Source organism: Megalobrama amblycephala, linkage group LG21 (genome assembly GCF_018812025.1).
Source record: "Megalobrama amblycephala isolate DHTTF-2021 linkage group LG21, ASM1881202v1, whole genome shotgun sequence".
NCBI classification, from domain to species: domain Eukaryota; kingdom Metazoa; phylum Chordata; class Actinopteri; order Cypriniformes; family Xenocyprididae; genus Megalobrama; species Megalobrama amblycephala.
In genome coordinates this window covers 9,547,798-9,573,462 of record NC_063064.1, presented here as the reverse complement: position 1 = coordinate 9,573,462, position 25,665 = coordinate 9,547,798, and the positions used below count along the sequence as shown (strand labels likewise).

Below are 25,665 nucleotides of genomic sequence, written 5' to 3'. Positions count from 1 at the left end.
CCTGTCTGTCTAGACGTGTTATGAGACTCTTTGTCTATGTTTCCACCTTGACCTTGGATTTCCTTGCAGCTGATGGCATTTGGACGATAAGCCATTATTTAGATTACTTGCGCTACCAGTAACCTATAGGCCTACTTTTAATCGAATTATATGAGTTAAGTTACTCAGTATTTAAAGTTAAGTGCAATTAACATGTACTATCAAAATATTAAGTGTATGTAGGCCTATGTATGCATGTATGTATGTATGTATGTATGTATGTATGTATGTATGTATGTATGCATGCATATATGTATGAAGAGACAGGGCTGGTTATGAATTTCTAAACTCAGAATTTCACAGTGATTCTTTCGTTAAAAAAGCTGACATGAACACCTTATGAAACGAAGTATTCTTACATCCTCGTCTATTCTTTGTTCATTTTATTACTTTTTTCACAGTTAACAATCTAAAACACTACATCTAATTCCCACCTGTTCCGGATAATCACCTTTTTTTAATTGTACTATTTCGAAACTGATATGACTATTGTGTATTTAGGACAAACTCTTATGTATTGTGTTTATTTTTTATTTATTTATTTATTTATTTTTATAAAAACTAACAAAAAACTAACAAAACTTCTCAAATCCAAATTTCCAAATTCGCAACTTGTCTGGCCAGTGCTACGAAAAATAAAAAAAAGATTCTTCAAACAAATATCAAATTTAAATATTTCAAAACAAATATCAAGATAGGCCTACATTTGCACTGGCCTATAATATTTTCATTCAGTGTCTGCAAAAACTTTAGGATTAATTTATCTGATTGATCTTAATGCTTCTCTATTACCTTTCCAAAAAAGCGATAACATTTATTTGTTCTTGGAGTAATTCTAAAAAAAATTCATCATTTTGCCTCATATACATTTGCAAGCCATTGAACTTTCTCTTTTTTGATGACTGTTTTGTGGTCAGTGATACTGAGCATCTTCCCCTGTAAGAAATTCCCTTACTCGCTTTGTCTCGATAGCATAAGTCAGTAGCGTAACCTGTTATTCTTAATAGTGAAACAGGGTTTAATGACGCGCATGCGTGCGCGGAGAAAATTAGGTTGGAAGTGAGGTGTCAGTCTAGTTTTAAAAAGCATCGACAACCAATGACGATTTCGCTGATTCTGCACTGACGCTGGGCGGACACATTGTTTTACGTGTAATGAAGAAGAAGAAGAAGAAAAAAAATCGAATGAAAGTAATTCTCATAAAAACAAAACCATGGAGGGACTGAGTGGGAGCAATCCTGCCTCTCGTTGCAGTGATTTTATCTCGCACCCTGCACTGGGGCGCCACAACTTCTCGAATCACCAGTGTACAGTGTACCCGGATATCACGGCACAAGATACTGGCTGGCAATGCCCTGCGCCCCAGACCTCATCGGGCACACCACTAAGCTACGGATACCCGTTTGGGAGTCCATATTATGGATGTCGTCTTTCGTACTCTCAACAGAATCCAGAAAAATACCTGGAACCAAGCGGCGTGCTTCAATCTGAAGAGCTTTCCAGTAGATCCAAAGATTTTGCTATTTACTCAAGCTTTGCCGGCTCTTTCAAGACTGTCTCCGGCTATCTGGACGTCCCGCTTGTACCAGGAATCAGCGCGCACCCAGAGTCACGGCATGAAACTTTATTTCCTATGGACAGTTATCAGCAGTGGGCACTGTCGAACGGCTGTGATGAGCAACGATATTGTTCTAAGGATCAAACACATTTTAACCACCTATGGAATTCACAGTGTTCGGGTAAAATGAAATATCAGCAAAAATGATAAATTTATACTTGATAATTTATGATAATCTATACTTGCAGTATTGGAGTTGAAGAGTAGTGACTTTCTGAACATTTCAATCTTAAATATGTTCATGAAGGCCTCGTTGTTGTACCCGATAGTGGTTTTCCGTAATAGTTCTTAGATTCATTCTTAACCGAGACGTTGATTGGCAGGTGTCAATTTAAAATGTAGCTTATTTAAACTTCAGAGTTGATGTTTTTATTTTATTTTGATACATTTTACTTAAACAATAGGCCTAGGCCTATAAATTGTATTAATATTCCAAGTAACCAATCAGGGCTTCGTTTCCCAAAAAAGTTCAATTTTACTATTGATGAAACCTTTAGAGTCCTAGGCTGGGTTTCCCAAAGCCAACTGGGTCGCAAGTTCCATCAATAGAGTTAAATGGAGCTTGCGACCACAGTTGGCTTTGGAAAACGCAGCCCAAGACTCTAAAGGCCTTATATCCTAAAATTATATATATATATATATATATATATATATATATATATATATATATATATATAGTTACGACCGTCTAGGGCCAGCAGTAACATAAATGAATGTGTGCTCACTCGATGATAACATTTTCAACAAAGGTAGATTTATTAACACAATATAATGAAAATAAACAAACAAAGGGATTAAATTCAGGAGTGGACCAGGCCAAAATAACAAACAAAAGTAACTAATTTAAATACCCTCTCAATTCCCTAAAACAAACAAACAAACAAACAAAAAAAAAAGAGCATCAAAGAAAATTACAAAGTAACTTCCCTAACTGCCTTAACTCAAAACATAGAATAAAGTTATATGCAAAAATAAATGGCGTCACACTCCCTACTTCCCTTAGGTTATTTACAAAGAATATTTACATAAGGTAACTGAAGACAAAAGCAAATTATAACTCAAACTGAACAGAAACAAATTCTACAAAGCACACATAAACACAAAAGAACACAAAGCAAAACAGCAAACAAAATGGCACAAAGTCGGCCCATAAGGTATATATATATATATATATATATATATATATATATATATATATATATATATATATATATATATATAGATTTCCCAACTCAAACTTGGATATTGTAAAAAAAAAAAAAAAAAAAAAAAAAAACAGTCCAATGAATCCGCATTGATTTAAATATTTATTTGCAAATGTACAATATTTGGACAAGTTACAATTTTAAATATATCATCTTATATCTTCTGCCTTGACAAATAGGCCTACTATTACCATTATTGTTTATGACTCATACATACAGATTGTTCGATTTACTCATTTATTATTTATTTATATTTATTATTTATTTATTTATTATTTGTGATCTATACATAACAAAATTGCGTGTTCTCTTCTAAACTTGGTTTCTTTGCTTCAGATTAATGTAGGCTAATTCCTTCATGCTTCTACAGTCTTTTGCTGTCTACAGTCTACTAGATTAAATTAATTAGGGCGAATATGAACCAACGGTAATAAAGGGTTTAAATGGATTTCATCTTCTAGAACGAAAACATCTTCTAGAAAATATAAGAAAGTTTTTTTATGAGCCATTTTGGAGGGAAACGGCTGAAAAACACAATGGATGTCCATTCCCGCCACATAAGGGGGGGGGGGGGGGGGGGGAAATCATGCTTTAGTAAATCATAATTATGATATAAAGCAGAAATTATGACACACCAAGTCATATTTATGAAAAAAGTAGGGCGAATAAACCAATGGTACAACTGTAGTTCCCAGCGAGCTTTGGACTTAATGTGGAGAATAAATTAAATTATATTCTCTGTGTTTTGATATGGAAAAGGGTGCTTTATGCGGTTTAATATTCTTTAATGTTCATTAATAATCTTGCAATTATTTAAAAAACAAACATTGGTACCATTGTGGAGAAAAGTGGAGATTTTGCTTACTGAGGACACGTATAAAGATATGTATGCGGATTTACTTAAAGAACAAACTGAAAATTAGTGTTAATCACATTAATGTGTGCTATTGTTTCATAACATTTCGTTAAGTAATTGTATAATTCAGTGATGTGGAATATGTAGTAGGCCTAGACGACACAAAAATAAATCGCGAGTAACGATATTCAAGTTTAGGCCTTTCTTTCGGGATTCACGAAAGTGATAATGTCTCAGACTAGACATACAGCCTGCAGTAAAAGTTAGTGTTGGAGTTAGAATTCCTCACTTAAAAATCGCTTGTTTGTATCAGCTCATTGTAAACATTTCCAATCTGTTTGAAAAGGTTCATTTAAAACAACGAATTTTCTTATACCAACGACGATCAAATCAGATTAGATGACTCACAGACAACAAACGCACTGAACCCTTAACTCTAAAAAGTTCGGACTGTAAGTGCAAAATTAAACTCTTGGTCAGAATTTCTAAGTTGTTCTTCCCGTCTTACACCATTTTTGCAGATGTGGTGCCACACCAGACCGAGATTAATGGGTATCGTCGCGGTCGTAAGAAGAGGGTACCTTACACTAAAATTCAATTAAAGGAGCTGGAGAAAGAGTATGCAGCCAGCAAGTTCATCACCAAAGACAAAAGAAGGCGTATCTCCGCCACAACCAATCTCTCCGAACGCCAGGTGACCATCTGGTTCCAGAACCGCCGTGTCAAGGACAAGAAGTTCGTGTGTAAATCAAAGCCAAGCAAAGTCATGCATGTTATTTGATTAGCGTTGTTTGCGCGAACAATTTCATCATTCAAGCAGAAAAAACAAAAACAAAAACAAAAACAAAAACAAAAACAAAAACACATTCCACATTCAACGGATCTAACATCTGAACATATGGCAAAAAAGATGGCATACATTACAGTTGCAGTAGCAGTAGCCTTACATTGCAGTAATAGATAAGTTTCCAGAGAGGAGTCACAACATCATTCATCTTATATTAAAGAATCAGTTAACATATTCTGGAATGCCTATGAGGTCTGATGATTGTTCATTTTTACTGAAGAACACCCCATACTATTTATGTGTGATTCGCTGGTTTTGCGTTCGATATTAACATGGTGTAAACAAGACTGCTGTTGTTAAATTTATCACTGCTATTTATAATTTAAGACTATGGTGTGTCAGATTTGAAAATTCTTGTCTTATTTGCGTAGCTTTTGTTCTATTGCAGAAGGTTGTGACTTTAAAAAACAACTGGAATGGTAATTATTGTAGGCCTATATCAAAATGTTCTGTCCATCAAAACGTAAAGTCATCCATTGATTGTTAATTGTCAGCTTTGCAGCAATGTTTTGTGTACTTTTCTCCCTAGCGTTTTTGCTCCATTTTATAGCAAGTGCATATATGTCATAAAATGTTCTTGTTTTATAGAAACGTATTAATTGTTAAGAAGTGTTTACATAAATACTTTGTTGATCGCCAAAAAAAAAAAAAAAAAAAAAAAATACTTTCTTATTTTAACATTTTTGTTCCCCAATATTGTCATGCAATTTCATTGTAAGTGAAGTATCTCTCTTATTAACAGTGGAGATCAATTGGAACTTTATTAATAATTTTAAAATAAATAAATAAAAAACATACTGCACATAAGTGAAAATAATATGCAGAAAATAAGTTCAGTGACAAAGCACCTGGGCCATATTTTCGTACACGTTTATTTCTAGTCGTTTGTCATCTTATGCTGCACTATGGTTGAGTGAAATGTAACAAACCTTAAGTTACGACATGGTAGGGCCTTGATGCGTGATATACAAAAGCCCATGGACAGCATATTTATTGTGCATTTATTGCTGAAATGTGAACATTAAACATAAGTTCCGGTATATGTAAAATATTTTACTCTATTGTCATTGTACTTTATAATAGATGGTCTTTACTTTTAAATGATGTCGACTTGTCTATGTGTCTATACATTAAATGTACAGGTTTCATATCCATAATCTTTCTTCTGTTGTTATGATTAATCGCTCACAGCAATTCGAACATATTTTACAAGGTGGCTATTTCGTATGAATTCGTTCGAATGACCTACCCCTAATCCCGCATCTTAACCTACCAGTCAGTGGGGTTTAGGGAAAATGTATGAATTCGTACGAATTCGTACGAATTAGCCACTGTGTAAAATATGTACGAATTGGTTGTGAGATAGCGTTGCACTTACGTGATACTCTGGGGTTGAAATGTATATTTAAAATGAATGAAATATAAATATAATATGCATGTTAGCATATTATGCATATTATGCATAATATGCATATTATGCATAATATGCTATTATGCAAATTAGCATATTATGCATAATATGCATGTTAGCATGTTAGCACACGTCATACTAACAAGAAATATTTCTATCCACAGGTCAAGAGCTGTAGTTCCAACCACACAAGTTTGCGATGCAGTGTGCGAATTTTCTTCGGAACTATAATGTCAGGAAAGGATAAATTGTTAAACATTGTTGGTAACGACAGAACCTGTGACCGTATTTGGCTAACGAAACTTTTGAGAAACTCACACTATATCGATAATTCATTATTATATTATATTATATTATATTATATTATATTATATTATATTATATTATATTATATTATATTATATTATATTATATTATATTATATTATATTATCCCTTTCATGCATGTGTCCACTACAGTGGACAGATATTTGGAAGCCATTTTTAACCATTTAGGTTGTAGAACCATGTCCCGACCAGTAAGTGGTGAATAGCCTACCCAAAGCCTTGTCTATGATTCCAATTAATAAGTGTATTTGTATATCTTTGTTGTCCTGAGATGTTACATCATATAATCAAAAAGGCAGACAGAAGAGGAGATGCACCTCAGGAATACTTGTTAAATCCTTATATTCTCAGAAAACCAGAATATTTTTCAGATAAATAGGATGTAAGGATGTAGGATGTAATCCAGATTTTAACAAAAAAAAAAAAAAAAAAAAAAAAAAAAAGTACATTTTTCTCTGTGACAGAAAATACGTCTGTCCACTACAGTGGATGTCATGCACCAAAGGGTATATTATGCCTATTGGGCCTATATGGTTCCTCCTTATTTGTATGATTTAGTTAAAATTATGATATAATTTACACTTGAATGGTTGTATTAAACAGTAATAGTCTTCAAATTTTATAATTTATTTCAGTGCTTAGGCCTATACAGTCTTATTTCGTTATAAAAAATTGTAGGTATATACTAGGACATGGATGTGTGTATGATTGCATTTGAGGGTGTGTGTGTGTGTGTGTGTGTGTGTGCTCACATATCATAATAAATATTGGGGAGAACATTTATTGGCATGATTTTTCACTTGTTTAAAAGTAAAAACAAACATTAAAAACAAAAACAAAAAATTATTACTGTACATATGTGTGTATTTGTGCTCACATATGATACTGGTTTTAATATTTTTAAACAAAAGTTGGCCAATTTTAAAGTAATAAAATGAGTTTAGAGACATAGAATATTATGTTTTTCAAATAGCCTCATTATTGTTGTTATTTAACGTCGTACTAAGACTTCTGATGCAAAAGAATCTAAAAGTCACATCTGTCAAAAATGAGATAATGATGTTGAGTGAATGCTCTCCGCACATACTATACGTTCATCAAATACTTTTACATCAAACCCGCTAAATCCCAGCCTCATCCCATTCAGAAATACTGGTACTTATATAGACACCTATACATAGGAGTCTGATAAGAAATGTTCATTTCATAGAAAAATTTCAGACGACTTAGAGGGTGTCAGTCTTCTTATTTGCATTCATACATTTGCTCTTATAAATGTTTTAAAAAACATGCATGTTTTAAAGGTTTTTTTAGACCAAGCATTGAGTTCTATTGAATCACTTTTTATATCATTGATGCATGGTGTCCACTACAGTGGACAGATATGTAACTCCATCGAAATAAAATATATTGGGGAGAAAATTTATTGGCATGATTTTTCACTTGTTTAAAAGTAAAAACAAACATTAAAAACAAAAAATTATTACTTTGTGATTTAATAATTCATGCATGAAAGGGTTAAATTATAACCGTTTTATAAAAGCAATAAGGTACTCGAGGATAGTGCTGTATCGTGAATAAGTCACAGGTAAAGGGGAATAAGTCACAGGTAAAACTCTGCTTCGCAACTACCTTATTGCTTACATGATATATTATATTATATTATATTATAATTTTGAGCTAGATTGCTCAAATTGTTATTTCTTTACTACAAAAGGCAAACCTATGCAAGAATATCACAGCCGTTATGAGTTGGTGTCAAATACATGGTGTGCCTTTGTAAGAATCTACCCCACTACCGGGGTAGGTTGTAACACATGCTAGGGTAAGTTTCAATTAAACAAAAGAACCAAAAACAGAGGCCACATTATGCAATATGCTTCAAAAAATAGGTTTATTGAAGCAATCCATAAGAACAATCCAAAACAATGCCTCTCTGTGACTGACTATAACTCAAATCCACTGTGAGTTTGACTCAGGAGTGTTTGTAAAGAACAAACTTTCTTAACGGTATTTATGCTTAATGAACACTTGACTCTAGTGTACCTGTGTACAAAACATGTAGGTCTAACAAAAAACACTGTCAATGTGTGTGAGTTGTGTGAATGTTCTCAATCAGAGTCACAATGGTGACAAATGAATGTTGTTAACCCTAAAGGGTGCAGGTTTGGTGGGCCCAGAGGCTTCACACACTTCCTTTGGCTTTTAGTTGCAAAATGGCTCCATAAAAACAACACAAAAGTTTTCTGAGGCCTGGCTTTCAACATTTTCTTCTCAACTGATCTGACTGTCCTGCCCTTCTTTGAAACCTCATCACATTGGCAGACACACATCTGTCTGTCTTTTTATTGTCCATGCATTCTGTAAAATTATTAAAAAGAAACTTTTCTTAGTTGTGGGTTAGCTCATATATATATTATATTATATTATATTATATTATATTATATTATATTATATTATATTATATTATATTATATTATATTATATTATATTATATTATAAATAGCTAAAATCAGGGAAGTTGACTAAAATATTGGTTAATAATTGATCGTTTAGATTTAAACAGTAATTATTATACACATAGGTAGCCTATATTTCTCCACTTTTTCTTCTATTATCTCATCAGCATGTAAACAGAATTGTTTGCCACTATTTTAAACAGGTCAAGAATGTGGACTATGTGGTCTACTGGTTGGCCAGACAAGAAGTAGACCCTTCTGATGTCTAACATTAAGATGTCATTGACAAAAACTATGCACTCTTTTCATGTGTGCCTCCAGACTCCAAAATGACTTTTTTTTATTTATTTTTTTTATGAAGTTGTGGTCAGGCCTATACCATGACTACATTTCCTCATAATTGCATGACAATTGTTCATACTACAGTTTTTTTTTTTTTCAGTTTTTTCAGTTCAATACCGAAACCACATTTTCAAAACTCTTCACACAGTCAGCAAAACAGAAGTCAATGCAGACCAAACTGTGAACCATTTTTCATTGCTTTTAGACAAAATGCATTCAGTGACCACACTTTTCAAAATTCAGGAACTCTTTTCCCATTCGTACTCCACAACATGCAAAATACTATGTATTTTCAGCATATTTTTCTAATGCTAACACACTTCATTCAAAATGATTAAAAACACATTCAAAACAGAATGATGGCAAATTCCAAGCATTTATGCAGTAATTATTTTAAAATATTCTCAATTTTATAGCCAAAAATTAAAAAACGAATCATATTTTTGATTATTGATTTGATGTTGATGAGAACTTGTGGCCAAATGCAGGAGAGAGAGCACTGTAATTTACTATAATGAACAACTACACGTTGTTACAGTAATGTGTAGAATGTATTTTATTTATTCTTTTTTTATTATCATTGCAGCCCTGGAGTTTTTTCCCTCTTTTTTCACCTTTTGGTTATAATTTTCAAGTACTATATTCATATAAAAAAATGAAATTTTGATTAATTTCTGATTCATTCGTGTTACAAATGCTTTCAATAAACTGAAATTTTGTTACAGTATTCTATATGAAGAACTGATTTATGTGGAAAATCATTGAAACTTTAAAAAAGAAAAGTTCATCAATTATGTAATGCTTCCTGTTGTTAGTGTTTTTAGGTCAGTGTGTTGTGAATGAAATGTTTTCTGAATGAGAATTATTGCCAGTGTTATGTTTGTCTGAGTGAGTTTTGTAGGTGAGATTAACTGTTTGGCCAACATTCATGCTGGTAATGCAGACTGTGTGAAGAGGTTTGAAAATGTGGTTTCGGTATTGAACAATGCTTGTTAGCAACTGAAAAAAACTGCAATACAATTATCCGTCAACAGTAAAATTTGGCTTCTTAATGTATGTTAAGTTGTTGTTGTTGTTTTGTTTTTGTTTTGTTTGTTTTTTTTAATTGAATGACAATATATAGGATTCTCTTGTGGATAATTAACATAGGCCTATGAGCTATTTTGAGTGACCATTGGCAATGCACAATTTAGAAAAGAACACCTAGAATATGGTCTATGACTGCCACTAGTGGGGAAAGAGTGTAAATGTAAAGGTTAAGAGCGAGGGCGGAGGAAGGGAGATGGGGGTAATACATACATATATACAACACATCATCAGTAAAAGTTGCTTGTAACTCATAATTTTAATTTACTAAAACACTCAGAGGACAAACAGATATACTCATTCTAAAAGATTGCTTATTTGGCCTCTTGCTTCTGCAATTAAATAACATCTACTTCCCTGTCATAGGTCTATTCTTCACTCTAACAGCATAAATATTTTTAAATATTTCATACTTACAGTTTTGTTGGTGTTGTTAGCTTCTGTCTCTGCCCTCAATGTCTTTCTCTTTCACAGACACACACGCGTACAAAAAATGTCTCAAATGGTCTCAATATCGATGTTAATTTGGATAATATTTTAGTAAAGTGTTCCAATTAAATTGATCTATATCATTGCATTAACTTTACATTTAGCTTCCTTATACAATTTGTGGTTTAGATAATGGAATTATGAAGGGATTGTCGTTACAAGTTTTTAAAATAAGGGCGTCTGTGGTGTTAGAGGATGTCATAGAAGGAATGCCACATTCCAAGTAATTCCAAGTCCACGGACTCAGAGACTGTTGTTTAAATGTACTAGACAGTGACCTTGAACCGACACAGAGCCAGTGGGAAGCTCAAGGACAACAAAGCTTTGTAGAGAGGAACCGGGTGCGGCAGCCCTTTAGAGATTTGTTAACATTACTGGTTAAGATGCTGTAGAGAAAAAACATGTTATTTTTTTGTAAAATATGTTATGGGAAGGCATTTAATAATTCTCATTGGTACTCACGTTCATTTCTAGTTAATTAGTTGCAAACCCATAAGACATGGGAGCAGCACACAAACCGTGCCATTCAAAAAGCCTATAAGCGATCGTGGCTTATCAGAAGTTTTGGATGTTCGAACAAGTTCGATTCACGGATTTTTTTTTTTTTTTTTTTTTTTTTTTACATGCTTGTTTTGGTTGCACAAAAATTATGATAGGCTGTTATTAAAAAATATCTTCATTTGTGTTCCGAAGATGAACGAAAGTGTTATATAGCATGCATTTCTGTTTGTATTTGGCGTGCTATTTATACGCAGAAATGAACTTTGTCGTGCATATGATACGCACGTGTTTTACGTGCATGTAACGCGCACTTTTGGCGTAGGCCTACATATAATACGCCCCTACCCCACACCACTAGTTCTACCCATTGTGTATCATATGCACGCAAAAAGTAATTTCAGCGTATAAATATCATGCTAAATACAAACAAAATCGTGCAGTGGATACGCAGTACTAAGGAGATCGTGTTGTTTTGAAACGAAATGAGGGTGAGTAAATTATCACATAATTGGTGAACTATTTAATTTCAGGCGTAAATTTTGTCATGAAATTTATTTTCAAATGTTTACGCTTCAGGCAAAGAGTGAAATACTATACTATTATACCGTGAGGAGGAAGATGGAGTGTGCCATTATTGGTTTACTCTTCCAGTTATGCATCAGATTACTTTGTCTTATACAAACCCTGAATGTACACCTATTTGTAACCCATACTTATTAGTACAAATAAAACTCCTACTTATTTGTACAGTTCCATGAAACACTGTGTATTTAATGTATAGTTGTTTGTGATGAATTAGATACTAAAGAGATGAGGTGAGGTTATACGAATTTTCTCTGTGTAATTTGTTTATGCAATTGCTCTCAATTTAATGTCTGGGCTTCGCACTTAAGACGAACTTTAATGGTGAAGATGGCACGATGGCATAGTAATGGGGGACGCGTTCTGCTTTATATAAAATGACTGGCTATAATAGCCAGCTGACGCAAACCAACTCTTGAGTTATAACCACTGAATGGAATTTGGTTTTAAAGTGATATAATTTGAGAGAGAAGTGTTGAATGTTAAATTTTATAAATGTATTTGTATGGTGGTATAGCATGGTTAATGCAAATATACCAGTGTTGGGTGTACTGCATTACAAAGTAATTAATTAGTGCATTTTAATTACTTTTCTCTTGGAAAAGTAAAGGGATTACTTTTAATTACTTTTTGAATTTCAGGTACTTCTGATGTAATTGCATTAAATAGTGTATAGACTATAGAACAATGCTAAATAAAACAATAGTGAAAAATTTAACGTGTAATGTTTTAATGCAACCTTCCTTTAAATACTTTGGTCAGTTCAAAAATTATTTATGAAATTTTCTATTTATTTGAAATAATTAAAAGAGCAGTTTCATGTCTTGTATTGTTCAACTGGTTGAGATTGAGGGATTCAGAAAGTAATAATTAAATACTTTTTAGAGAGAGTAATAAGTACAGTAATCGAATTACACTGTTGAAGATGTGCTAGTAACTAGTAATTCATTCGTTTTTTAGAGTAACTTACCGAACACTCTTAATATACCGTACTGTAAACATAAGAACATTTCATTGACCCTGGATTTGCTTTGTGTGCTTTAATCTATGCTTTCAAATATTAAAATAAAGCATCTCAACATAACTTCATTTAAACTTTCAAATCACCTGATGCTCTCATTGAATTCATGTAAGAAATGAGAATGTTTGCTGACAAAATAAGAAATTATAAAAATCTGTAAATTATTCTCCCCCAGTTTCACAGACTTTTAAGGGTTAGTTCACCCAAAAATTAAAACAATGTCATTTATTACTCACCCTCGTGTCGTTCTACACCCGTAAGACCTTTGATCATCTTCGGAACACAAATTAAGATATTTTTGATTAAATCCGATGGCTCAGTGAGGCCGCTATAGACAGCAATTCCAATGAAAATCTCAAGATCCATAAAGGTACTAAAAACATATTTAAATCATTTCATGTGAATACAGTGGTTCTACCTTAATATTAGAAAGCGACGAGAATACGTTTTGTGCGCCAAAAAAACTAAATTTAAAAACGCTGCTTCGGAGATTTACGAATCGAATCAGTGATTCGGAGCGCCAAAGTCACGTGATTTCAGCAGTTTAGCCGTTTGATAGGAGATCCAAATCACTGATTCGATTCCTAAAGCTCCGATGCAGTGTTTTAAAATCGGCCCATCACTATATTTTTTGAAAAGTCGTTTTTTTTGTTTGTTTGTTTGTTTGTTTGTTTGTTTTTTGACGCACAAAAAAGTAGGCCTATTCTCGCCGCTTTATAATATTAAGGTAGAACCACTGAACTGACATTAACTGATTTAAATATGTTTTTAGTACCATTATGGATCTTGAGATTTTTAATGGCATTGCTAAACTAATAAAAAAACTAATAAAACAAGGTTAATACTTTGTCAGACTTGAAGCACAGTGGGTGGCACCTTCTGCAACTCACTTGCAACCAGTGTCATGTGACCACTATATACAGCCAATAGGGCGCAGCCTGGTCCCCCTATACATTAAATGTCAGATTTGCTATAAACTATAAACTCTTAGTCTGGCCCGCCAAAATGGGCGAGCATAATTTCCTTAATCCCGGGTTTGTTGGACAATTCGTTAACATTCATACAAAAGATGCACGATATCTCTCCAATGTTCGTGCGTCGGGGGGACCGCTAGCGGGGTTAGGACATACCCTCCGCTTCTCAAGAAGGGACAATGTCTGCTCTTTGCCTTGGAACCCATCGGAACCATACACTGGATACCCACAATCTTATGTTAGCGGCCCCGTTTCCATAAACTCTACATACAATCAATCATTCGACATTCCTCTGCAGGAAGACAACAAATGTTTTTATAGTGAGAGTACACGCGCCACCAGCGGTGGTGGTGACAATAACAGTACCAATCTTAAATCAAACGAGGAAGCACGGGAAAACTCGTCAGTATCCACTTCTTCAGAGAACAGACTGAAAAATGTGAACGGAATGGACAACAGAGGAAGTCATTCCAAATATGACTGCTTAACAACTGCCGAATATTTAACCCCAAATCCTCCATCTTGTCGGTCACTTGAATCAGATTCTGGTTCTTCAATCCTTAACGAGGGGGCCAAGACCCCATCAGACATCACGCATTCACTAACATCCCCTGACATCCACGCAAGTGTTGCAGCCCTAAACGGAGGTGAGTCTTTATAAAGTCTTGTCTTTATGTCTAGATGAGAAGATCTTGAAGAGAAATCATGCATGTTCTCTAAAAGGAGTTCCAAATCTTTGGGCATTGTGCACTTTCAAATAGACATAAGTGAATTTCGTAGCTTGTACGCATAGCTTGCCTTTTAAGCAAACATGAACAAAAATCATTACAGAATTTTCTTCTTTTTTGTTTCTAAGGTGCGCTGTGGTCCCCAATTCTCACACGCACCCGAAAGAAGCGTAAACCCTATTCAAAACTTCAGCTGAATGAATTAGAGGGCGAGTTTATCCTCAATGAGTTCATCACTAGACAGCGGAGGAAGGAACTGTCTAACCAGCTAAATCTCACGGACCAACAGGTGAAAATTTGGTTCCAGAATCGTCGCATGAAGAAGAAAAGGCTCTTGATGCGGGAACAGGCGTTGTATTACTTTTAAAGCGAAGGTGATCCTCCTGACTGAGATGATTCATTGAACATCGGGTTATCTGAATGGATTGCTGATTGTTTGATGTTACTCATTTGATCTGGGATGTATTATGCACAGAGAAGTGCGTATCAAAAGCCGATTTTCTGTTTCTATTTGGCGTGCTATTTATTCGCAGAAATAACCATCGGTAATTTCAGCGTATAAAAAATAACCATCGCAAAAGGTAATTTCAGCGTATAAATATCACGCCAAATAGCCTACAAAAATATACACGTGCGATAGATACGCAGTACTAGGAGATCGTGATGATTCTCATTGAAGCTTGAGCAATTAAGTAACTACCACGGTTTTACCACAGTAACGCCTGTCCTTACACAACACCCTGCAGCCGTGTGCATTCACCAGACGTGAATCTTGAAAGTTTTACTACACAACAACAGTGTTAAGAATATAATAATATTAATAATGCTTTCAATTTTTCCGTAACATGGTCTAGATTTAAGGAAACGTCCTCTTCACAAAGCGGGCGTTCACGTTCAAGGACACTAACAGCAAAGCTATAAATGTCAAATCATTCAACACAGTCTCATGCCATTTTCTAACTATTTTATGTTTCTGCAAATTGGTTAAATCTATTCGTGCGACCTCACCGGTACATTTTCTCACTGAGGGTTAAGTTTGTGGGTGAGTTTAGAGGTGCAGCTACATGCTTTCTTTTTATACAAATTGTACGTTTCGTACGAAATAGCTGATTAGTAAAAAAGAAAAGACCAGCCTATATATTTAATTTTCAACTGCAATATAAGCATGATCCTGCACCCTTAACCCCTCACTCCTAAACATAACTGTTATGTGCAAAAAAATGCTTGTCAAATCTGTTAACTGTATATTGCCAGGGTAAAGAGAAAAATGTATTATTATTAGATATTATTATTAGATATAAGATATTATTATTATTATTATTATTATTATTATTATTATTATTATTATTATCAGAGCCTCCGGACGGTATTAAGGCTCATTGTAGTTTGTATTTCAAGATGCAATTATGATCTGCATTTTTTGTCATTTCTTTTTAGTTCAGACCAAAGTGCAGAACATGGACGGTGTCAAGCTTTTGTTGTGATTTGCATGAAACAACAATGCTCGTGTTTTGAACATTCACTGCCATCTTTCTTAGTGCTGGCAGTTGTCTTAATGGTTTATTTGTTAAAAAGGAGTACAGGTAATACTACTGTTGTGGGTAATGGCGTTTAATAATCAGTGCAATGTCTTGGGTTTGTTTAACCTTGGTGCAAATGCATGCTAAATGATATCAGTGTAAGTGTTCAGTTAATTTCCAGTAAAATGTGATTATACCTAATAACTGTTCTCTTCTCTGTTATTGTCTGACATAACGTTTTTTTTTTTTTTTTTTTTTTTTTTTTTACATTATTCAGTTTAATACAAAAGAAAAATAACATATTCCGTCTGTCGAAAAAAGCACGAGTAGGCTACTGTATCTATAGTTTTAGCAGTGATATATGCTTCTAAATGATAGACTACTGAAAAGGAAGATTTGTTCTTGATACATGTGGCATCTATAGTATTCGTGCAATAGCCTAATTTGCTTAGTCGGAAATATGAACATGTTGGAAGTTTGTTTTTTGACACGTTCATAGTTACGTTTCACTCTAAAATATATCCAATCAGTAATGTTTATTTATTTATTTATTTATTTACGTACACTCCCAATGTCCCAAATGTCCTGTTATGAGGTTATTTAAAAAGGATGCTTTGCCGCCTTAAGGCAGGTTAAAGCTGCGTGCATAGTCAAAGTTCAAAAACGTTTTTGATCGTCAGCATGCATGATAACACCTCTCATTTGTTTTTCACAATAAATGTCCTTATTTTAAACGGTTAGGACACCCGCGGATTCGACTATGAGACAGACTCGGGCGTCTTTACAGCAGCCAGTCTGACTGTGGCATTGACACAGACCTTGAATGTGGCAGTGGGAGGGTTAGCGAGACACTGAGCTTCAGTGAGATAAAATGAGTAAACCTCGCAGATGTCTTCTAAACATTTTAATTTAGCTTCTTGATGAATAATAATAATAAAAAAAATAGACATACAAGAATGTTTCTTTTTTTACCTTTATTAAACGTAAGAGAAATCAGGAAACATCATTGTTACTCAGTTTTTGCAATAGCAACATAGGGCAAATAATGGCAGGCACATTTAATTAGGATAAATAACCTGCGAATTTAATGAATTATATAAGTCAAAAAATATTATGTATACATAGTATCACCTAATCAACCTAAATATATTAGCTTACACCAACTAAACTAAACTAAATTAGGATAATAAGATTACAACTTTTTGCAGTGATTGTGAATCTAACAAGTAGAAATGAAATGCATCATTAGATTTCTTGACTTGTTTCTGAACCCGCATTTTATAATATCGTGCAATTTAAACGCCAAAATGAGTTTTTACGCGCATACGATTTGTAAACCCATTGGGTATGATTAGTGGTGTGGGGTAGGCTACGTGTATAATACGCTATAAAGTGCATATAGCTTATCATATGCACGCGAAAAACTGCGTATTATATGTACGTCAAAACTCATTTTGGCGTATAACTTGCAAGATATTACACAATGCGTGCTATTCATACGCATTTTCATGCGATCAGGCTACAACAGTGCCAAACAGAAAAGATTATGTGCTCCAACACGATCTCCTAGTACTGCATATCTAGGCCTAGTAAGTTTATATTTGCATTTCGCGTGGTAATTATACGCTGAAAGAAATTTAAGAGACTTTCTGAGATGTAATCTTTTATGCTTCTAGTCTCATTTCCTTTGATTATCACTGGCTTTAGCGTGTCCAGTTGAAACTAAAAGCACGAGTGAGAAAAAAAAAAAGATTCCTGCGGTTTATTACGAGTAATCTGCAGTGTGCCGCTGTTATTAAAGGTATGTCAGTCCGGTTTTACTGAACGTAAACATGGCTATATTATTTTAATAGGAGAACTGGGCATTGTGTTCACGTGGAAATACAGAGATGTTTTAAAGTCAACCCACGCCTCTAATCTCTTCATTGGCCGTTGTTTTTCTAATATAAAGCGAATCGTCGGCTTCAAGTGAGAGATTTTTTCATAGTCTGAGAGAAAGAATTCAAGTTTCCGTGGATAACACGCTGTACACGCCACATTTCTGTTTATCTTATGTTTATTTGCAGGTTACCAATTTTTTCAGAATCTATTTTTTACTTCATCTCCAACCAAAATTACTTTTGTTTATTTAAAGATTACTTAATTTGACAGGTTGATTTAATCAAAACTAATATAATTTCTGACTTAATGTTACAAAGCACATTTTAGGTCACTTGGGAAAAGATTCAGTTGCTGTTTTCTCATTTACTAATCAATAAAATATTTATATTTGATAATCTTGAGGATTTTAAATTAACGTTACGACTTTTGAAGTTTAAGACATGTAAATAAGTAAAATCACCACTATTAGGTAAAACCTAAAGAACGATCTGTCCTATTGAGTTTAGACTCGGGTTTTTTTATTTGTTTTGTCAGTGTAGAGAAGGAAGACAATACAATTAAACTTACAACAATTTAGTGTGACAAGAAAATGGCCTAAGAGGTGTATTGGAAAGAAATAAACTATTTTGCAATAAGAACAGGACATATAGCTAACATATCTGAAGTGATTCGAAATGCAACTTCAAACACCAGCAATGTTCTTTCTCTGAATTTAAAACGGAAGGAAATAGAGGAGGAAATTAAACATCATAAAGTGAGAGACAACGGGGTGCCATGGCTTACTGCAACCGAATACTGTTGGAAATGAAGACTCGTTAAGGAAATGCACATTCTAAGGAATAAAGGAATGAAACGCATTTCCCGCCGAAAGAATTATTGTTAGGCTATTTAATTTGAATGTTCGCCAATTGTACCCATTTAAACCATACGTTTCTGTTTCTGGAATGTATTGCTCATCACTTAACTTTTGCACTAACGTTTAGCATTTTTCTTTACATTTCCGTTTCTGTAATGACTTACAACGAATGCAATCATTTTTATAAATTAAAATAAATATTTCGTATATTATGTTTCACTGGCTCTGCGAGTTTTTGTTTGTTTGAGTGTTCAGTCTCAAAGTATGTGTAAAGTGGGCCTAAATGGCGGCTTCACACGTCTTTTCTCTTTTTAAATTAGCTACAAAAAATAAAAAATAAAATAAATAAATAAATCAACCCAAATTGTTGTCAAAGTATTCCTAAAATATGTATTCACGGTTTCCACAAACATGCTAAACAGCACAACTGTTTTCAACATTAGTAATAATAAGAAATGTTTCTTAAGCACCAAATCAAATGAAAAAGGTCATTTCTAGACGTAGACTAGAGTAATGGCTGCTGAATCAGCTTTACGTCACATGAATGTATTACATTTTAACATTATAGAGAAAAAAAAAAAAAAAAAAAATTTTTTTTTTCTGTATTTTTGATCATAAATAAATCCTTGGTGAGCCAGAGATGTCTTTCAAAAACAATTTCAAGTAGTTTCTAGTTCATGTGGCACAAATATTGTTGCAAAAACATTACCACGCAAAAAAACAACCTATTGTATATTTATTATACAAGACTTTAAACATACCACAAGCATGCTCTAATAATTACAAGTAGCCTATTAAACCAATGAAGTTTAAAATGGACGCGTTCCAGCTGCTGAGTTCTCAAAATGGTTATTCCAGGGAAAAATTGCTCTTATCAATGATTTAGCAACAATATACTGTGTTGTTAATGGAGTGCATGTTGTAGTGGCTTTAACGTTCATCAAAAACAACAAACACTTTCGTTAAATGAGATGACTGTCATCGATGACTTAGAGTGGTTACACAAACACATAATATTAAATAATTGTGTGTGCACCTATAGCTTATGGTGTTCGGTTTATTGTCTAAGTAGCCTACAAATCATAGCAAAAATCAAGGGAGAAATTATCAAATATCTAAATAATCTCCCAGATCAATTAAGAATTCATCACGCACATCTCAACCATGCATTTCGCTACCACACTGTAAGAAGACAATATTATAAGCTCATATTCTAATGCTGGAATTATTCCAACATTTTATTAGCTTGCCATGTTGCCTATTTTCATGTTTTAAAATGTTCTGAAAATGTTCATGTTCTGAATTCTCAACTGTAAAATTCTATTGTGAGCACATCGGAACCTTCGTTCTATTTCCCAATCGCGTCCCTGGAGGCACACAAATAGCAGGCTACACATTTTAGACGGCAGGCAGGATTCAGAATAGCATCTACTTCTCAGGCAGAAATAGTAGGGTATTCTTTCATGGCCCGTGGTCTGTTCAGGTCTTGCTGTAGGCCTTTCTAAGTTTAATCACGAGTGTCTGATAAGCCAGACATCCAACTTTTGAACTGCTATTGTGCCTCCAGCAACAGGAAACAGAGTGAAATAAAAATAATGTCTATGGATTGTCCCATAAAACATGAAAACAACATGTTTGTTGTTGTTTTGCGCATATTTCTGCTGTTGACATGTTTTGTTGCAGTTTAAATGCGTAACGTGCTGTATAAATAAATTATGTTTAAAGGAATATTTCACCCAAAAATGAAAATTCTGTGATCATTTGCTCACCCTCAAGTTGTTACAAACCTGTATAAATGTATTTGTTCTGCTGAACACAAAGGAAGATATATTGAAGAAACTTTGTAACCAGGCTGCTTTGGGCTATGGAAGTCAATGGTGCCCCAGAACTGTTCAGTTTCCCACATTCTTCAAACTATCTTCCTCTCTCTTCCAGCTCTTAAAAGTTGTGATTGCTGCTGTTCATTTATTCTTGACCTTGTTATCTTGGTTATGCATGACCCTAGTTAATACTTAAAACTACTTACAGTTCAAGCAAGCAAGTTGAAAAGTTTGCCTCTCATCCAATTAAAATTATGCTATTCTAACCATGATTTCACACTCCTGCCATGTGTAGTGCTTGTTTCGTGATAACAAAGGTGTTGCCTCAATGAAACAGAGAGACAAATCTTGTAGTCAGCTTTCTAATAGAAGCTTTCTAAATGAAAGACTTTTAAAATGGCCTTCTCATGCCTGTGGACCCACAGTACTGCACATTTTGCATGTCTCTTTTTTTCTGACACAGTTCATGAAGCTCTTTGCCAAGTGAGCTGATGGTTTGAATCAGGTGTGTTAGATAAGGGTGAAAGTGCTGTGGATCCATGTAGAACCAGGACTGAAAACCTAACTGACCCAAATACCAACCCTTAATTATCAAGACCTTCAAACTAATTAATTGTGACCCTGGACTACAAAACCAGTCATAAGTCGATATTTGTAGCAATAGCCAACAATGCATTGTATGGGTCAAAATTATCGATTTTTTATTTATGCCAAAAATCATTAGGATATTAAGTAAAGATGATCTTCTTCAGTGAATATATTTTTTAAACTTCATACGGTAAATATATCAAAATGTATTTTTATGAGTGGATATAAATTGCTAAAGGACTTCATTTGGACAACTTTAAAGGCAATTTTCTCAAAATTTTATTTTATTTATTTATTTATTTATTTTATTTTCATTTTTTTGCACCCTCAGATTCCAGATATTCAAGAAGTTGTATCTCAGCCAAATAATGTCCTATCCTAACAAACCATACATTAAACCATAAAGCTTATTTATTCAGCTTTCAGATGATGTATAAACCTCAATTAAAAAAATAATAATAAAATAAAAAAACATGACTGGTTTTGTGGTCCAGGGTCACAATTGTGTTTGTCAGAAACAAAAAGAATGTATACATATAGAATCATACATCATGATGTTACATTTATATATATATATATATATATATATATATATATATATATATATATATATATATATCCCATTGCATTTCGGAGATTTAACTCTTGTTAGTATGGCTGAGGGAAGGCAGTCAGAAAGCCAGAAAGCTAATTCCATTTATGCACTCAAGGCACATTCCTTACAATATTATTGAATACTATTATGTAACACTGACCTGCAAATGTGTATAATATGCCATGGTGTTACGCAAGTACATACTTGGATTGAAATGTTATGTACTTTTAAAAAAAAAAAAAAGTCTTCATGTTCTCGTCGTCTTTCAAACAGGCATGGACCACTCCTACGTATGCAGCGTTTTCAAATTGATATACGAGAATATCTACTTTCGATCACGTGTCTTGGGGCGAGTAAGTGGGATAGCGCGTCATCTCGCCTTCCCAAATTTTTCTTCTGTTCGGATCCAAAGCATTCATTTTGATCCAACGGAGAACCGAAGGGAATAATGTTTAACTCTTTCAATCTAGGTAACTTCTGCACCCAGTCTCATAAACAAAGGACTTCCGAGTTTGGAGAGCGGGCAGGCTGCGCCTCAAAACTCTATCTCCCCAGCACCTATTACACCCCAGAATTTTCTGCCGTTTCTTCGTTTTTACCACAGGCCCAGTCACGGCAAATCACTTATTCCTATTCCACTAACTTCACGCAAGTTCCGCCAGTCAGGGATTTATCATATGAGTTGAATCCGCTGGGTAAGTGGCACCACAGAGGGAACTATTCATCTTGTTTTGCGGAGGAGGACAGAGATTGCCTTCCGCCGTCAGCCACCATGACAGAAATGTTTATGAAGAACGAAAATGTCAACAGTCACCACCACTATCACCACCACCAGGGTAACCATTCCAGCACTGGCTTTTACTCCAGCATTGGAAAGACCAACGTTTTCCCGCAAAGTTTTGGTCGTTTTTTTGACTGTTCCCATAGCGGACCAGATGGTGGACTGGAAGATAACTGTTTACAGAAAGGCTCTGGAAAGCCTGAGCCCGCTTCTCAAGTCCTCCGCAGTGCTGTAGATGTAGAGAAAGAGCACGAGAGCGACAAAAACACAACCTCGGGTTCTTTTGAAACCTCTTCGGGGACAAAAAACGACAACCAAACCAAATCCGGTTAGTAAGTGTTCGTCGCTGTAAAAGAGAGAGAGAGTAGAGCGGTGTTTTGTGTATTAGATTTTACGTGGAGTTTTATAAGCATTCAAGGGATTTTATTATAACCTACAAAGCTTTTTCTTTGAACGGGAAGAATTTTTACAATGGGAAAGGTCTTTGAAAAAACATCATGTTTCACACAGTCTGTTAGTCTGTGAAATTGTGAGAGGGAGCAATGGTCACAAATAGCAACTTTGATCATGAACTTGCAGCGAACGTTTAAAGAGATGTTTAGCGGCCAATAATAAAAAGCAATTGAGCAAAACATTGCTTTCAGCATCTGAGTAGAGAGAAGCCAGTGTAAGTAAAACCCACCACAGCGAAAACCTTTCAAAATATAATTCTATAATTTAGCAAAACGTTTTAATGCGTTTTTGTAAGTATATATGACTTTATTCTGAGAAATGCATTATAGGGAAAGCAAACCCGTTCACAATCACTTATTAGTGTATCGTTTTTAATATATGTAGACTGTAAAATTCGTTATCTCCATTTATTCTATATGTTCAAATACGTCATTAACTATTGCTGTTTATTTAATGGTGGCAAGCGACATAAAAGGCACGGCCAAAGTTTTAATATTTTACATGCTTTTTTACTAATTAATTTATAGATTATTTAGTAACAAATATATAGATTACATTCTACACCGTTACTAAAATTAGTTTTTCATCAAAGTTAGTGATACACATGAAATAAAGCCAATAATTTTAATTGATTTTAGCATTGATGTGGCGGTTTTGACCTCTCTCTCTCTCTCTCTCTCTCTCTTTTTTTTTTCTTTTTTTTTTTTCTTTGCTCTTAGCTGCCCTACGAATGAGGAAGAAGCGATGTCCATACACCAAGTTTCAGATCCGAGAACTCGAGCGAGAATTCTTCTTTAATGTTTATATCAACAAAGAGAAGCGGCTTCAGCTCTCCAGAATGTTAAACCTTACTGACCGACAGGTCAAAATTTGGTTCCAGAACAGAAGGATGAAGGAAAAGAAGTTATGCCGAGATCACCTGCAATATTTCTCTGGAAACCCATTGTGAACTGTGAACTTTTCTTCGAGGGACGAAATGTGACTTTTGAAAGGAAACGGAACCGATCATTTGTTTTTCTTAGCCTACTTCAGTGAATGTTTCTCCGAGATATACTGGCGTGCAAATAGAAACGAATATTTGCATTAACTCGGAGACAAAGAAAAAGCATGTTTCGTTATTTTGTAGTATATTACAATGAGATTGTAAGATCATACACCAAATAGCAAAAGTACTCATTATTATTACGTTGCTGCTGCCGGCTCTGCTTCATCAGGATGTGAACAACTGCAGTATTTAATGTCTCTTAACACCACTGTATTGTTTGCGTTTCCCAAACTGGAAAAAGGGTTACATACAATTGCATATGCATAAATATTTGAAAAAAAATATAACTCGTATGTTAAAACAGCCCAGTACATTACAATCAGATATGAATATGTATGACTAAGAATGTTGTTTTTCCGATAATTCAAGATAAGAATCATCGGATTGTCCTATTTAAACAATACATTAATAATTTGTCATATTTGTTGGTAACTCTTGTGAAAAAGAAATGCGCTTAATTGTACTGAATGTGAATTTGTAGTGTACTTCAAATCTTAAAAGTACACTTTAAAAAAAACTAATTACAAATTATATAATATTAATAAAAGGCCATTTAAGTATACTTAGAAGAGTTCGCTTTTTAAAAGTGCACTTTGTAATAACGTCAAATTGAACATTTTACTTTAAAGTAGATTTTCAGTCATTATGTTGTGATAATCTTGTCATCCTGCTATAAAGAAGTACAGTTATTTTGATGTGTTTCCATATTAAAGCACATAAAGTACTTGATTATTACTAAGTGTTAGGCCTATTTGATATACATTTGAAGAAGTGAAAACATACTGAATTTAATATAATGTACTAAATTACAATTTCGTCATTACAAATCCGTAATTACACTTAACATGTCATAAAAGCATAAATATAAATGGCATTAAAGTATATTTTAGTTTACCACAAATACTTGTTAGTATCCGACAGTACACTTTAACTATATATCAAATAGAATTATGAAATTACATATAAAGTATAATTAACATATATAAAACATAATTGTACTTAAATCAACTAATTGCATATCAATTTAAACTAACACATTTAATCTAATTGTAAATAGCATGCAATAGGTCTAAGTGTCTGAAACCATTATATTCAATTAGAACTTATATCATTTTAAAGTATATTATTTCCTTAAGCTTTCTTTTTAAAAGTATGGTACTTTTTTTTTCACAAGGGAAAGGGTCATCTGCGCTTTGTCAAAAAAAAAAAAAATACAATGAAGGAATTCATTAAGTTAGTAAGTTAAAGCCAGGTGTGTGCTTTGTACAGCCTAGAAAAACCACATATTCTCTTGGGCGTGTCCTAGATGTGTAAATGTGTAAGGCAGAGCGTGAAGTGGGAAGTGAGCACTAAAATAACTTTTCAATTGTCCTTTGAAAACTCATCCAGTCTAGACACTGTCATAAAGGCACAGGGTTATTTTTCAGCCTACCGACATTCTTTCATGCTGTCAGAAAGAGAAAGGTACATTTTATATTTGCAGTTGTAGTGCTTTCACAAAATTGTACATATGTAAAATATGTACGAAAATATCAAGTCGGTGTTTAAACAAAAAAAAAAAAAAAAAAAAAACAGAAGTTCATGTTTTTACGACATAGGCCTACATCAAACCTATGAACAAAACGTCTACACCTAAAATAGG

General features: G+C 33.9%; 3 protein-coding genes across 3 annotated transcripts; all 3 read left to right on the top strand.

Annotated features, from left to right (window-relative positions):
- Positions 1–1,127: 1,127 nt before the first annotated feature.
- Positions 1,128–5,722, top strand: hoxc13b (homeobox C13b). The gene is made up of 2 exons (XM_048172859.1): positions 1,128–1,778; positions 4,240–5,722. The coding sequence occupies exons 1-2, from the start codon at positions 1,253–1,255 to the stop codon at positions 4,497–4,499; spliced, it is 786 nt and encodes a 261-aa protein (XP_048028816.1). The 5' UTR covers positions 1,128–1,252; the 3' UTR covers positions 4,500–5,722.
- A 7,844-nt stretch (positions 5,723–13,566) lies between these two features.
- On the top strand, positions 13,567–15,781 carry hoxc12b (homeobox C12b). Its single transcript, XM_048173703.1, has 2 exons — positions 13,567–14,403; positions 14,613–15,781. Exons 1-2 carry the CDS (start codon positions 13,788–13,790, stop codon positions 14,849–14,851), a joined length of 855 nt encoding a protein of 284 aa, XP_048029660.1. The 5' UTR covers positions 13,567–13,787; the 3' UTR covers positions 14,852–15,781.
- A 6,141-nt stretch (positions 15,782–21,922) lies between these two features.
- On the top strand, positions 21,923–25,039 carry hoxc11b (homeobox C11b). Its single transcript, XM_048172784.1, has 2 exons — positions 21,923–22,853; positions 23,698–25,039. Exons 1-2 carry the CDS (start codon positions 22,193–22,195, stop codon positions 23,925–23,927), a joined length of 891 nt encoding a protein of 296 aa, XP_048028741.1. The 5' UTR covers positions 21,923–22,192; the 3' UTR covers positions 23,928–25,039.
- The last annotated feature ends 626 nt before the right edge of the window (positions 25,040–25,665 follow it).

Coding starts and splice junctions, on each gene's coding strand:
- hoxc13b (XM_048172859.1), top strand. CDS start 1,253: ATGGAGGGACTGAGTGGGAGCAATCCTGCCTCTCGTTGCAGTGATTTT. Junction 1,779..4,239: donor ATGGAATTCACAGTGTTCGG/GTAAAATGAAAT, acceptor CCATTTTTGCAG/ATGTGGTGCCACACCAGACC.
- hoxc12b (XM_048173703.1), top strand. CDS start 13,788: ATGGGCGAGCATAATTTCCTTAATCCCGGGTTTGTTGGACAATTCGTT. Junction 14,404..14,612: donor TGTTGCAGCCCTAAACGGAG/GTGAGTCTTTAT, acceptor TTTGTTTCTAAG/GTGCGCTGTGGTCCCCAATT.
- hoxc11b (XM_048172784.1), top strand. CDS start 22,193: ATGTTTAACTCTTTCAATCTAGGTAACTTCTGCACCCAGTCTCATAAA. Junction 22,854..23,697: donor CGACAACCAAACCAAATCCG/GTTAGTAAGTGT, acceptor CTTTGCTCTTAG/CTGCCCTACGAATGAGGAAG.